Source organism: Mobula birostris, chromosome 3 (genome assembly GCF_030028105.1).
Source record: "Mobula birostris isolate sMobBir1 chromosome 3, sMobBir1.hap1, whole genome shotgun sequence".
Classification (NCBI taxonomy): Eukaryota; Metazoa; Chordata; class Chondrichthyes; order Myliobatiformes; family Myliobatidae; genus Mobula; species Mobula birostris.
In genome coordinates this window covers 174,893,630-174,909,703 of record NC_092372.1, presented here as the reverse complement: position 1 = coordinate 174,909,703, position 16,074 = coordinate 174,893,630, and the positions used below count along the sequence as shown (strand labels likewise).

Genomic DNA, 16,074 nt, shown 5'->3' with positions numbered 1-16,074 from the left:
TGCTCGAAAGCACTGAATTCACCTCACTCTCGCGAATAGGTGGCATCAAACTCAGTCTGTGGGATCACTGGGTCACAGTTCACAGTGGGTGAGGAAGAAGGAGTCGACCGCATAACTGGAGCTGCAGCAATTTTCATTGCTTCAAACTCCAGCTGCCGATCTCACTCTCAGCCTCCATCACCAATCTGCGAACCTCCAGCCGCCAGTTCAGCTCTGCTTACAGCGACTGCCTTTTCTCCTTTGAGGCGAGCTGCATCCATGCCAGACGAGGGTCACACATACTGGCCAGTGAACCTTCACCCTCGGACACAGTGGACACATAAGGTGGCAACGTGACTTTGGCCCCAGCTTCAGTCTCCCCCTCCTCTATCTCTTGCCCCTCAGACTTCTCGCATGTGGTTACCTCCCCCCATCAGGTGTCGGTGTACCAAGCACAAAAGCACCATGCTCCGTCAGACCTTCAAACACAGCATGCTTAATGACCTTTTTCAGGGCTTGTTTCACCACAGGAATACTAAAATTCAGTGCCAGGGCCAGCAAGGCATCCTTATGGCACTTGTCTAATTACTCTACTGTTGGATCACTGAAAAATGCCTGCACACTAACCTGGTCCATATCCTCATAATCTAATCTAATCTAACTGGAGAACACTCAATAACACAGTGATCACTTATAAAAGAAAAAAAAACTTAAACTCACCCTTTACAAAAGAAATTGACTCTAACAGGAAGTATCCTGGATGAGCCCCCAATTTATGTTACATCTCCCTGTTAGCTCTTGTCTAGGAGTGTCAGGGAAGCAACAGAAAAATAAGTCTATTCCCAGTGTGGTGCATTGTCTGTGACAGGTAAAGGACAAGGCAGGCACAGGCAGTCCTATTTGCAGTATACTTACTGTATTTGCATGCATTTACAGAAGTGATCCAGGGCAACCAAATCCAAGGCAGTAATCCAAAGGCCGAAATCCACAATGTGAAAACCTAGCTCAGAACACAAAGACTACAAATTTGTTAATACGGAAGCTAGCACAATTCTTTAACGGTCAGTTCTCCCCAGCGGCTCTCTCTCTCCCTCTTCCCAGATGCTGGGCTTTTTAAAATTGCACTCTGCAAATCCCGATTGGAGCAGTCGTAACAAGGGGGCAGGTCCAGCAGCGCTCTGAATGGAGATTGACAGCAGCTCGGTTACACCTGAAACAAGGGAAGCTGGATGGAGAGAGAGAACCCAAAGCAAAACACGGGTGCGCAGTGTGCACGCATGTATCAGAACTTCGATAATAAATTTACTTCCAAAGGGATAAGCCATTTACATGAAAGTGAGTGGAATGTTCATGGTAGGGATGTTATTTGGAAAAATTAAGAGAGACAGGAATGTATTACAATTAGAAAGGAAAGTTATCAAAAATATTCAGCATGGATTTTGGAAGGAGATGCTGTTTGGTCAATTGATTGAATTTTTCTAGTAGATAACGAGTTGTATTGATGAGGCAGTCTACAAAAACTTCATTAGGTTCTTTGAAAATAAATCAAATGTTAGTGCCTTTGAATACAAGGAAAAACTGTCTTGGTATTAGGAGGCAGAGGGGGTGGGTGGGAGTATTATCTGTGATTGGAAGTGATGTATCACAGGGGTCATTGCTGCAACCTTGTGCTTTAGTAATATTAACAAATGGATGTGAATGTAGGAGTGGATGATTAGTACATTTTCAGATGACACAAAATTTAGTGGTTTTGCTGCGAGTGTGGAGGATATCCTTAGGATGATATTGATGAGTCTGTAAAAATGATGGAGCAACGGAAGATAGAATTTAATGGCATGAGATCTTCCATGCGCATTAAGAAAATACGATAAAAGTATTGAGCACAGATATTAAAAAGCTTAAATGATTTTTTTACAAAAATAATCCTCTGATTAGAGTCATTTGTTTTTTTTTCTGCATGACTAATTGTACTGTTTTCTTTTCAAAACAGGGTGAATGGGAAATTGGTAGCTCTGAAGGTGATCAGACTGCAAGAGGAGGAAGGAACCCCTTTCACAGCAATCAGAGAAGGTACAGTTTTATTGTTGAACATTATTTTCTGGAAGAGAAAGTGTATCAAATTCCAGGCAAGCTAATTACATACTTGTGTGCTGTTTAGTAAGGCAATTAAAGTATATGCAGATTCATCTGTTATGGAAGCAGAAAGATAAGAGAAGTGATTACAGTCATTAAAAAAAAAATCAGCAATTAGAATACTGTAAGTTGTAATGACTGTACAATTAACAAAAAGCTGGGTTCTCTTACTGATGATGATACATACTGGAATATGGTAAGAAACAAATTTCACTAATCCAAATAGAGGATATTGAATATGACAATTAACATAGTATTTTAAAATGTATATTTTTTTTCTCTTCCTCAGTCTTTGACTCTTCCCTAGCAGAAGGCCATGGGTTCCTTTGTGTCTCTGTGTTCCATTGTGTCCCCATGTAATCACAGGGTATACGTACTAGGGCTGCTTTGAAATGACCTTTTCCACATGATTAAGGATGGCATTAACATTCTCTATAGCATCTGCTGCTTTGGAATAGGTACATCGTAATTACTTGGCCCTGGTTTTGGAATCCCATTACTAAAGGGTCAAGTAGGATGTGTAGTGTAGTTAAAGGCAGAAATGTAGGAATGGCCAAGTGAGCGTGGAAAAGATGGGAGAGAGACAGGGAAGGTAATGGTGACAGAAGGCATTTAATATTGATAAGTGTTAAAATATGGCATATTCACAGTCCAAATTGTCTGTTTCCATTTGCTATTTAATACAACTGATCAGGTTACACTGGAGATGCAATTTATACTTCTTTAACAGAAACAAATTAAGTTACATTAAAACAACTTGTGATGTAATATATTTTTCCCAGTAGAATGATCTCCATCCCACCATTTTTCTGTACCTTGCATTTTGTAGGCAATGTCTGGAGGTGCTAGTGGTCGTGCAGCATTAACAGCTGGTTTTATGTCAGATGATTTCTATTTTGTCCTATTTTATTGGCTACTAAAATGTCAGGATATTTAAGAGGAGGTCAACAGCAATTCAAAGAAACAATCAAGGTGCTTCATGTCCTGGAAATGATATCTTTATTGGTTCCACTTTGGAAAAATTGATGTTAAAGAATTGTTTGTTAGAGAGATTTCTTTCCTTTAACAAAACCAGTAAAAGTATGAAGAACTTTACACCAACACTTCCAACATCCTTATAACTACTACCTCTGTCACCATCTAATTATCTTGATGCAGACCAAGGTCAGATATTTTGCTTGTTTGACCACGCATATGATTACTAATGTCAAATACGGAAAACCAAAGCTTTAGATTAGATTATCAGGACACTCAGTCCTCGTTTATTGTCATTTAGAAATGCATACATTAAAAAATGGTACAACGTTCCTCCAGAATGATATCACAAGAAAACACAGGACAAACCAAGACGAAAACTTACAAAGCCACATAATTATAACATATAGTTACAACAGTGCAAAGCAATACCATAATTTGATAAAGAGCAGACCATGGGCATGGTAAAAAAAAAGTCTCAAATTCCCGATAGCCTCATCATCTCACGCAGGCAGCAGAAGGGAGAAACTCTCCCTGCCATGAACTTCCAACCGCTGCAAACTTGTCAATGCAGGACCATTGGAAGCACCCGACTGTAGTGGACTCTTGAGTCCGTCCGAAAGCTTCGAGCCTCCGACTGGCCCCTCCGACACAGCCTCTCCGAGCACCATCCTCTGCCGAGTGCATTGTCCCCGCTCCGGCCGCCGAGCAACAAGCAAAGCCGAGAGCTCAGGACCTTCCCCTCCGGAGATTTCGGATCACACAGTAGCAGCAGCAGCGAAGCAGACATTTCAGAAGTTTCACCAGATGTTCCTCTGTGCTCTCACATCCGTCTCCATCAAGTCAGGATTGTGCATGGCACCCTACTTGACAAATTACAGACATCAAAACCGGAGTGGCCACTGTGAGCTGCGTCGCGCCGCCATCTTCTCCTCCCTTCATTATCTTCTTAAAATAGCAGCTAACTGGAATGGTTAAGAATAGCAGGATGGAACCCCTTGTTACTCCATTGGGATTTCTGTTCTATATTGGAGGCGTTTAGTATGCAAAACATTAAAGGCAAAATATGAATGGAACAGGTGCAAATTTTGTGAAAACAAAGAAGAATAGAAACTGGATTTCGATTTATGATACAGAGTGGATCACTTCAGGCTTTGAGCATGCATGCGGGTATTGGTGTGTCTAACTGCTTGTTTGTTCGCAGCTTATTAAATACCACAGTTTCGTTTAATGACACAACTGATTAAGAAAACTTAATTGTGGCATTAAACAGAAAAAAAAACACAATTTAAGAAGACCCATAATCTTAACCGATGAATATAAGGCGTGTTTTGTGGAGGCTTAAGGGAAAGTTAGAGTAGATAAAAGAGGATGGTATATTTTTGAGGTAATATTGATCTGGAAGGCCTGAAGTACCAATGGTTCAGAACAAATAGTAGAACATTACATTGATATGATCAGTAGCTTTGCTAAGGTATTGCATATGACTGACTCTGTTCTTTTAGGTTATAAAGTTACTGACTGTCGATTTGATGATGTATATCAATCACTGATGTTTCCACCCCATGTACTGGTAATCTCTTGGGTCTGATATATACTGGTAGTTGAATATATGTCCCACTGTCTATCCCATAATTCTTTTACACTGAACCAAAGGTAGCCAGCAGCCTGGAAGTACAACTTAATATCATTGTTTTAAAAAAAACATACTGCATTACACAATTCTAGGTTGAGGCTAGAAATGTGGGCAAGGGATATCTAAATCTTGCCTCTTGTTAGCTGACTCGCAAGGTGATTTTGTGCAGTTTTTGTTTGCTATACCAGCAACTGAAATAATATATTTTAACTTCAAGCAAAGGATGAAAATCCCAATAACATCACAACTTAGACAATCTTTCATGGGGTCCTTAATTCTTTCATTCATTAATATCTGACAATATTTTAAACAGAGTTTGCTTATTTCTGATTCACTAAGACCTTTTCAAAAGAAAACCTAATCTGTTCTGTTCATTTGTCCTACAATGCCCAGTGTAACTTGGGAAGTCACCGAACAAGTGTACAGGAAATGGTTGGCAGGGTGGAATGTTGATGAACATATGGACCATTTTGACCATCGAAACTAATCCCATTTTCCACAGTAGGTTTGTATCCTTGATGAGCAGAGTTCAATTTCATATTTCCGTGAAAGTGTCAATTCAGGTAGATAAGGTGGTATAGAAGGAATATAGGATGCTTCTTTTCATATATTGGGGCATACAGCATATACCTAGGATGTTCTATTGCAGGCATAGAGAAGTACAGCACAGAAACAGGCCCTTTGGCCCATCTAATCTATGCTGAAACCACATAAACTGCCTGTTCCCATCGTGCTGCACCTGAACCTTTGCCCTACCACCCAAGTACCTATCTAAACTACTAAGACAACTTGCGCTGCTCCAAAGAGCACTATATGAGTTTATTCTTACCCTCAGCCATTAGGCTCTATAATAAGTCAATCTGTAGCTGGGGAAGTAATGACCCCCTCCTGTTAGACAGTTTGAAGTAACTTATTTTTTATTCTTTCTTACTTCTCTTCTAATATTTGTATACCTGTGCACTTGTAATGTTATTGTGACACTGTAATTTACTTTGGGATCAATAACGTACTTATCTATCTGCCTAAACCTTGAAATTGAGCTCACATGAACCACTTGTGCTAGCTGCTCATTCTAACCTCTTACAACCCTCCAAGTGAAGTAATTTCCCCTCATGTTCCCCTTAAACTTTGTCCTTTCACCTTTAAGCCATGACCTCTGGCTGTAGTCCTATCCAACCTCAATGGAAAAAGCCTGCTTGCATTTACCCTATCTATACCCCTCATAATTTTGTATACCTCTATCAAGTCTACTGTCAATCTTCCACGTTCTAAAGATTACAGTCCTAACCTATTCAATCTTTCCTTATAACTCAGGTCCTCCAGACCCAGCAACATCCTTGTAAATTTTCTCTGTACTCTTTCAAACCTTTATTACATCTTTCCTGTAACCAAAACTGTGCACTATACTTCAAATTAGGCCTCACCAACATCTTATATAACTTCAACATAACATCCCATCCCCTGTACTTAATACATTGATTTATGAATTCCAATGTGCCCAAAGCTTTCTTTACAATTGAAAAGGAAGAGGTCCTTGCTGTCTTGAGGAAAATTAAAGTGGATAAATCTCCGGGACCTGACAGGGTGTTCCCTTGGACCTTGAAGGAGACTAGTGTTGAAATTGCAGGGGCCCTGGCTGAAATATTTAAAATGTCGCTGTCTACAGGTGAGGTGCCGGAGGATTGGAGAGTGGCTCATGTTGTTCCGTTGTTTAAAAAAGGATCGAAAAGTAATCCGGGAAATTATAGGCCAGTAAGTTTAACGTCGGTAGTAGGTAAGTTATTGGAGGGAGTACTAAGAGACAGAATCTACAAGCATTTGGATAGGCTGGGACATATTAGGGAGAGTCAACATGGCTTTGTGTGTGGTAGGTCATGTTTGACCAATCTATTGGAGTTTTTCGAGGAGGTTACCAGGAAAGTGGATGAAGGGAAGGCAGTAGATATTGTCTACATGGACTTCAGTAAGGCCTTTGACAAGGTCCCGCATGGGAGGTTAGTTAGGAAAATTCAGTCACTAGGTATACATGGAGAGATGGTAAATTGGATTAGACATTGGCTCGATGGAAGAAGCCAGAGAGTGGTGGTAGAGAATTGCTTCTCTGAGCGGAGGCCTGTGACTAGTGGTGTGCCACAGGGATCAGTGCTGGATCCATTGTTATTTGTCATCTATATCAATGATCTGGATGATAACGTGGTAAATTGGATCAGCAAGTTTGCTGATGATACAAAGATTGGAGGTGTAGTAGACAGTGAGGAAGGTTTTCAGAGCCTGCAGAGGGACTTGGACCAGCTGGAAAAATGGGCTAAAAAATGGCAGATGGAGTTTAATATTGACAAGTGTGAGGTATTGCACATTGGAAGGACAAACCAACGTAGAACATACAGGGTTAATGGTAAGGCACTGAGGAGTGCAGTGGAACAGAGGGATCTGGGAAGACAGATACAAAATTCCCTAAAAGTGTCGTCACAGGTAGATAGGATCGTAAAGAGAGCTTTTGGTACATTGGCCTTTATTAATCAAAGTATTGAGTATAAGAGCTGGAATGTTATGATGAGGTTGTATAAGGCATTGGTGAGGTCGAATCTGGAGTATTGTGTTCAGTTTTGGTCACCAAATTACAGGAAGGATATAAATAAGGTTGAAAGAGTGCAGAGAAGGTTTACAAGGATGTTGCCGGGACTTGAGAAACTCAGTTACAGAGAAAGGTTGAATAGGTTGGGACTTTATTCCCTGGAGCGTAGAAGAATGAGGGGAGATTTGATAGAGGTATATAAAATTATGATGGGTATAGATAGAGTGAATGCAAGCAGGCTTTTTCCACTGAGGCAAGGGGAGAAAAAAACCAGAGGACATGGGTTTAGGGTGTGAGGGGGGAAAAGTTTAAAGGGAATATTGGGGGGGGGGCTTCTTCACACAGAGAGTGATGGGAGTATGGAATGAGCTGCCAGATGAGGTGGTAAATGCGGGTTCTTTTTTAACATTTATGAATAAATTGGACAGATACATGGATGGGAGGTGTATAGAGGGATATGGTTTGTGTGCAGGTCAGTGGGACTAGGCAGAAAATGGTTCAGCACAGCCAAGGAGGGCCAAAAGGCCTGTTTCTGTGCTGTAGTTTCTATGGTTTCTATGGTTTATGGTAACCCTATCTACCTGTGATCCACTTTCAATGAATTATGTACCTGTATTCCCAGATCCCTTTGTTCTAATAGTTCCCTACTCTTCATTGTGTAAGTACTATCCTGGTTGGTCCTACCAAAATGCAACACCTTGCAGTTATCTGCATTAAAGTCCATCTGCCAATGTTCAGCCCATTTATCCAACTGATGCAGATCCCTCTGCAAGCCGTGATAGCATTCCTCACTGTCCATTACACTCTCAATCTTAGTGTCATTTGCAAATTTGCTGATGCAGTTAATCACATCATTATCCAAATCATTGATATAGATGACAGTGTTACCAAACACTGGTTACACTGTACTTAAAAGACTCTATGTAGTTCTGGTTACCACACAGGGATGTAATTGTGCTGGATAAATTTCATCGTAATGTTGCCCAGATTGGAGGACTTCAGTTAAGGGGAGAGATTGGACAAGCTGGGTTTGTTTCCCCTGGAGTAGATGGCTGAGGAGTGATCTGATAAAAATATTTAAATCTATGAGGAACACGGATAGGGTAGACTGACTGAATTTTTTTGTCTTGTGTTAGTTTTAAAGTGAGAGGAAGGAGCTTTAAAGGGTATAGAGAGGAATTTTTTAAAACCAGAGAGATGCTAATATCTGGAACTTGTTTTAGGAGGAGGCAATGGAATCAGAAAGAACTACTATGGTCAGACAGGCACTTAAAAGACTAGGGTATATAAGGATGCAGACCTGGTGTGGGCAAATGGGATTAGATAGAAAGATCAACATGGATGAGATGCGCTAAAGGATCTGATTCTGTGCTTTACAGCTCTGGCTAAATAGGTGTTGCCAATTGCTGCTCAAATTAATTTATTAAATGGAATGCCAGGAACATCCTGGGAGCAGATCCTTTGTGTAGAACATCTTACAGAATTTTATCAATGTCTGTCCTCTGTAATAGCCACCATTTTTCCCCCCCTCCCCATTTCTTTCTCCCTAGGCCTCCTGTCCCATGATCCTCTCATATCCCTTTTGCCAATCAACTGGCCAGCTCTTGGCTCCATCCCTCCCCCTCCTGTCTTCTCCTATCATTTTGGATCTCCCCCTCCCCCTCCCACTTTCAAATCTCTTACTAACTCTTCTTTCAGTTAGTCCTGACGAAGGGTCTCGGCTCGAAACATCGACTGTACCTCTTCCTACAGATACTGCCTGGCCTGCTGCGTTCACCAGCAACTTTGATGTATGAAGCCTCAATATTTATAAGATTTAGTCAACAGATCAAGAAAAGAAATTTGCTTGTAGTTAGGGACACAAATTAAAAGGGTTTGATCATAAGTAAAGGGCAGGGAGATTTAATGTAGGTAAGATGCATAAAACCATTAAACCGCTGATACATTAAAAATGAAAATTAAGTTCTTATTTGCACTCGCCTTTCTGCACAGGAGCAATTTAATTGAGTTGCTATTCACATATCATACTGATGTAAACCTGAGGGGTTATATTCAAATCCTCCTCCATGCTTCACATGATTGCTCCACCACAAGAACAAGCAATCATTCTAAATATAATGGTGACAGACTTCCCATTTGCTCCGGACTTAAGCTGAGCATGCATGGAACTCCAAGACATCCTGAAGTTTAACCTACTGATTGATTGCTGGTCATTTCATATGAAGCTATTGGTTATTGGTCTGTTCCATTTGATCCCATTAAGCAAAAGCCACTGACGAGGCAGTCAATACTCAGCCTTATTGACAAATAGCACTCAGTCACAGCAAAGGAAATATCTTTATCATAACTTGTAATATTCTTATCCTGTCTCAAGGTCTTTGGGGAAGAGAAAGATCATGCAACAGGTAAAGCACCGTGCCTTGTGACTGATTGAGATCTTGGAGTTTATTTCAGATGTGAAGTGGGTGACAGTGTGATTTGTTGCCAGCACTAAGGCCGGTCACATGCATTACTGAAATGAGCCCGTGCTCACCTTGATGTCACCATGAATTCCTTGAATATCAGCAAATCTTCCTTTTTAGCTAGGTATACAAAGCATAAAACCCTCTTCATTGATAACTCAGTGACAGAAATGTACAATAACAGTCTGCATGGACGCATCACAGATTATAATAGGCTGTCTCTTTTGGAGTTGAATATTGGAACTTACTGCTTTGTAACAGGATATTTTTCAGCTTCTGGTAAGAATGATAACACTATACTTCTAGTTTAGATATATTGTAGAGCAAATGAGAAAAGATATCCCATTTAATCTGCCAGTTCATTTTAACCCTCACCTTCACAGGTTTGTCATGACTAGATTAAAATTACACTTTTTTCCTTTCTGTTATACTGCCACCCTTGTGGCCTCCGAGATATTGCTGACTTAATCATATATTATTAGTACAGTATTGTACACTCAGACTTGACAACAACTAGATTGAAATTGCTGAGGCATATTTTATTGAATATTGGCATAAGCAAAGAGAGAAGCTTATTCCATCAGTTCAATCTTTATTCAGATTGTGCCTAAATATTAAACATTTATTCCGAAAATCTTTCTTCACACAAACAAATTTAAGGCCGAGAATAATAAGCCTAATACAATAATAATATGTGACTGATTTATTTGGATAGAAAGCCACCATAGGGCATAAAGTTGCACAGCATAGAAAGAGGCCATTCAGCCCACGGTATCCATGCCAACCTACATGTTAATCTACAGTAATCCCATTTGCCTGCATTGAGTTCATAGCCCTCTATGCCCTGCTCACTCAAGATACTTGGCAAGATGCTTCTCAGTTGTTACTGTTTCAGCCTCCACCACCTATTCCAGAAACAAGCAACTGTTATGTGGAAAAAAATACCTCTCAGATTCCCTTTAAACCTTCTCCTTCTTACCTCTGACCTAAACCCTCTAGATTGAGATTCCCACAACATATGAAGCAGATGGTGACTATTACATTATTTATGCCTCTCATAATTTCATATTTAAAATGATATATACCTCTGTCATTTGCCTCCCAGCCTCCTTGGCTCCACAGAAAGCAGACTCAAAATATTCAGTCCTTTCAGATATTTCAAACCCTCCAATTCAGTCATCAACTTGTGAATTTTGTCTGCACCCTCTTAAGCTCGTTGACAAATGTCTTGTCGTGTGGTGATCCGAACGTAACACTCCCCAGGCCACTGCCATTCACTGTGCATGCCCTGGTGTAACTTTCTTTAATTTCATCTCTTTTCATTTGTCTAATTTAACTCCATTTGCCATTCCCTGTCCACTTTTCCAGTTGATCTATAATCCTGTTAAGAATTAACAGAAATATAGAGCTCTTTACTTACCACCAAGTTAACTTTGCATACATAATTGCTAACTTTTTGTGGATCCCATAAAACATATAGTAGAAGCAGAATTAGGCCACTTGGCCATCAAGTCCGCTCTGCCATTCCAGCATGGCTGATTTATTATCCCTGTCAACCCCAATCTTCTTTCTCCTCTTAACCCTTGACACCCTTACTAAGCAAGAAGCTATCAACCTCCACTTTAAATATACCCAATGACTTGGCCTCCACAGCTATCTGTGGCAATGAATTCCACAGATTCATCACCCTCTGATGATAGAAATTCCCCCTCATCTTATTGCTAAAGGGCCATCCCTCTATTCTGAGGCTGTGACCTCTGGTCCTAGTCTCTCCCACAATCGCAAACATTCCCTCCACGTCCACTCTAAGTTGGCCTTGCAATATTCAATAAGTTTCAATGAGGATCCCCCTCAACTTATTCGTCTAAACCCTAGTGAGTACAAGCCGAGAGTCATCAAAAACAACCTTTTAACCTTTTCAGTCCTGGAATCATTCTCATGAATCTTCTTTGGACCCTCTCCAATGACAGACATCTTAGATAAGAGGCCCAAAACTGCTCACAATGCTTCAAGTGCGGTCTGACTAATTCCTTATAAATCTCATGTGCTCTAACTTTCCAGACATAGGATGCCAGGGAAGAAATTGCAGAGGCTCTTACTGAAGTATTTGCTTAATTGTTAGCAACTGGCAATGTTCTAGTAGGCAGCAGGGTGGCTAATGTTGTTCCATTGTTAAGGAAGGGTAGCAAGGACAGGCCAGGGAACTACAGGCTGGTGAGTATGACCTCATTTGTAAGGAAGTTACTGGAGGGAATTTTGAGGGATATGGTATATCATCACTTGAGTAATCAAGGATTGATCAGGAACTGTCAGTATGATTTTGTGTATGGGAGATAATCTCTGATGAATCTTTTGGAGATTTTTTTGAAGTGATAACTAAAGAGGATAGATGAAGGTAGCTTAGTGGATGTTATTTATATGGACTTCAGTAAGACCTTTAACAAGGTCACACATAGTGGACTGACCTAAAAGGTTAGGAACTGTTTTCCTGTTTACTCTGACTCTAAGACCAGCATACCATATCAAACCTTGTCAAAGGCCTTGCTAAAACCCAGGTAGACAATATCTGTTGCCCTGTCCTTGTTAATCATCTTGGTCACCTCTTCATATAACTTAATCAAATTTGTGAGACATGATTTCCCACATGAGAAGTCAAGTTGATGATCAGTTCTCGTCCCAATGCAAATAAATCCCATCTCTCAGAATCCCTTCCAGCATCTTTCCCGTCATGGACACAGCTCAGCATCCTTTAAGTCCCTGGTTTATCCCTGCTGTCCTCCTTAAATACAAATTAGTTATCTTCCAGTCGTCCCATACCTCGCCTGTGGTTAATAGAGATTCAAAAATTTATTCCAAAGCCCAGTAATGCTACCATAACATTCTGTAATTGAAACACAGTTTGAATGTCTGTTTATCCATCTTCTTGAGGGATTAAAGAAAGAAATTGTTTAGCCAGGTTAGAGCAGTAAGAATTTCAGCAATACAGACTACGAAATAATTTAAACAACTGTGTAAATATCATCATCCACACTTCCAAAACATTGTTAAAAGCATCACAAGAGCTTGAGTTAATGAGACAGATCTTATAATAAAGATTGATTGTTTTGGCTTCCTAGCATTAATGTTGCTCTTTTCCTGTCACATGACTCAATAGACCATAGAAACATAGAAAACCTACTGCACAATACAGGCTCTTTGGCCCACAAAGCTGAGCCGAACATGTCCCTACCCTAGAACTACCTAGGCTTACCCTTAGCCCTCTATTTTTCTAAGCTCCATGTACCTATCCAGGAGTCTCTTAAAAGACCCTACCGTATCCGCCTCCACCACCGTCGCTGTACTCACCACTCTCTGCGTAAAAATCTTACCCCTGACATCTCCTCTGTACCTACTTTCAAGCACCTTAAAACTATGCCCTCTTGTTGCTAGCCGTTTCAGCCCTGGGAAGAAGCCTCTGACTATCCACACGATCAATGCCTCTCATTATCTTGTACACCTCTATTAGGTCACCTCTCATCCTCCATCGTTCCAAAGAGAAAAGGCCGAGTTCACTCAACCTATTCGCATAAGGCACGTTTCCCAATCCAGGCAACATCCGTGTAAATCTCCGCACCCTTTCCATGGTTTCCACATCCTTCTTCTAGTGAGGTGACCAGAATTGAACAGCTCACTTTAAACACGAAACCAAAATTCAGTTTTAATTTGAAATATTGTGGGTGCTAATTCCTATCACACCTGTACTTGAAAGGGATGTAGTTCTTGAATTGATCAGGTAACAGAAGAGAGCAAATGTATTACTAAATAGGAAGTTTAGTATTTAAATGGACAGTGAGTTGAACAACTGATTTCAAAACAAAATGGTGAAAAGCAAAATGTAAGGTAATATTTGAAAGACAATTGAACAGGCATTTCCAGAAGCAGTTATTGAGAAATACTTAGAAATGCCCAGATGCTCAGCTTTTTCCTGTTTCCTATGTTGACATGCTGTCTGTGTTCCAAATGTATTTATTCTGCTTAAGTTCTAAAATGGGTGAGCAGAGAAAATGGATTAATTACTAGCATACTGTGAATGCATTATTTGTAACTTGTTATAGTTCATTATTACAAGGATTGAAACCTAATTTGCCAGCTCAAGTGATGCTGTCACCAAAGATTAAAGTAAATGTTGTTCTAGGCTGCTAGTCTCCTCAGCTGAACCACGTATGATTCAGAATGCAGCTGCCACTGCCCTGGTAGCCTTGTAATCAGGTATTGTCCTTCTGTTGCATCAGGGGTTCAGATCCAACCTTGGAATAAGATTTCAAGTTAATACCAAAGTAAGGGTACTTTAACTAGGAGCTGACTTGAATTTTACTTGGATTGGTTGGACAGGAGTTTAAGTGCTGATATCTTTCCTTGTGATGGCCTTTACAATTTTAAAAATTATTTAACTTGTTGGATCCAGAATATTACCTGATATATTTTTTGAACTTTCCCATATGCCCGACAGGGGAAAGACTGAAATCTGTATTTAAGAGCAATTAGAGAGCAGAGTAATAACTGGCTGAGGCAACACAATCTATGTCCAACAAATCTAACAGAGGTCGCTGCGGTTGGAGTTAGCAGAAGAGCTAAAGGCGAACCAGTTAATGTACTATACTTCCAGCTGAATCAGGATCAAGTATATTGACACTGTCTTGAGTGACATGAAATTAGTGTACAACAGCAGTACAGTACAAAGACAAAAATAATATATATTACAAGGTAAATTGTGCAAAGACAAAGGAATAATGAGGTGGTGTCCATGGGCCAAATCAGAAATCTGATGGTGGAGGAGAAGCTGTTTGTATTTCATGTAGTCACAGTTCTACAGAAGAGATTAAACAAAATTAATGTGCACAGTATTGGATTGAGAATGGGTTAACAAATAGAAAGCAGAATAATAATACATGGATAATTTTCACATTGGGGACCTGTAGCCACAGGTCTTGGTGCTAGGGCACCTGCCGCTCACTCTCTATTTACACAAGTTTGCTGATGCCACAAAGCTACTAATATAGGCTATAGTCAGCTTAGGTGACGACATGGTAAACAGAATATAATCATGGAAAGGATCTGAAGTGATATACTTTGTTGATTAAAAATAGAAAAGCTGAATATTTTTATATGGTAAGAAATTGAATGGGTGTCCTGATAAATGGAGCATTGAGAATTAACATGCAGGCATAGCAAGTAATTGGAAGACAAATATTAACCTGTATTTCAAGAGGTTTTTGAATTCAAAAGAGACATCTTACTAAAATTATTAGACCCTTGGTGAGATTGTACTTGGAATGTAGTACATGGTTAGGTCTCCCTACCTGAGGAAGATACACTTGTAGCAGAGGGGTCTGGCAAAGATTCGTCTGATACCTGGGATGGTAGTTTTTTTGTAGCAAAGGGGTCTGGCAAAGATTCGTCTGATACTTGGGATGGTAGTTTTTTTTGCACAATGAGAAATGAGGTAGATTCACCTACACTGTCATGATGCATGGCCTCAATGAAACATTCAAAATTGTGTAGCCAGGAGGTTTAGTCACTGTGTGTTGAAAACATCAGTAGATCTTTCTGAGAGGTTTTCCATGAAGACCAATGCAATTTCTTTATTTACCTGCTATTGCCCTGTTCATCCCTGCAATTTCCTCTGTCTTAGCCCATGAAGAACTCACGTTAACTCATACTGATTTGTTTTTACACTTCTGAACTTTTGTAGTCCAAATAAAATAAATAAACAAGCAAACAGGAAAATGGTACAAATACCTGCAGTACCTACATCTACTTACCTAAAAAAAAAAGCCCCCCACATCCCCACCCCAGTCATTTGATTTCTCTAAACCAGGGGACTTTTACAGATGCTTTGAGAGATTTAGGGTTCCAAGTACTCTCAGGGAGGTGTCAAAAGAGCATCTAGTAAGCACACTGCTATACTGCTTGGGCGACAAAGCAGATGACCTCGTGGGTGGATTAGGACTGACAGGTACTCAGAAAGGGGAGTACAAAACAGTGCTGACAGATTCAAAGAAGATTTCGTAAGAAAGTGAAATGTGATACATGAGAGGGTAAAGTTCAGAAAGCAGGAACCAGATGAAGTGTAAATGACTTCATCACAGCATTGTATGCCCTGTCAGCCAACTGTACATATGGGAGTCTGAAAGTTGAGCTCAGTTGGGTTGTTGGGCACACTGGACACCAAATTATCAGTGTGACTTCAGTTGCTGGCAACTCTCGCACTGGAGAAAGCTATTACTATAATCAGGCAGAATGAGAATATTCGTCAGCAACAGACAGAAGTCAGG

General features: G+C 40.2%; 1 protein-coding gene across 6 annotated transcripts in view; it reads left to right on the top strand.

Annotated features, from left to right (window-relative positions):
* The window catches only part of cdk14 (cyclin dependent kinase 14), a 633,043-nt gene that overhangs the window by 218,658 nt on the left and 398,311 nt on the right, over nt 1-16,074 (top strand). For all 6 annotated transcript variants that reach the window (XR_011885468.1, XM_072253720.1, XM_072253724.1 and 3 more), the window contains one exon: nt 1,970-2,049. Coding sequence is in view for 5 of the 6 variants with exons in the window: in XM_072253720.1 (XP_072109821.1) it covers nt 1,970-2,049 (80 nt within the window). In the remaining variant the exon portion in view is untranslated. The remainder of the gene's footprint in view (nt 1-1,969; nt 2,050-16,074) is intronic.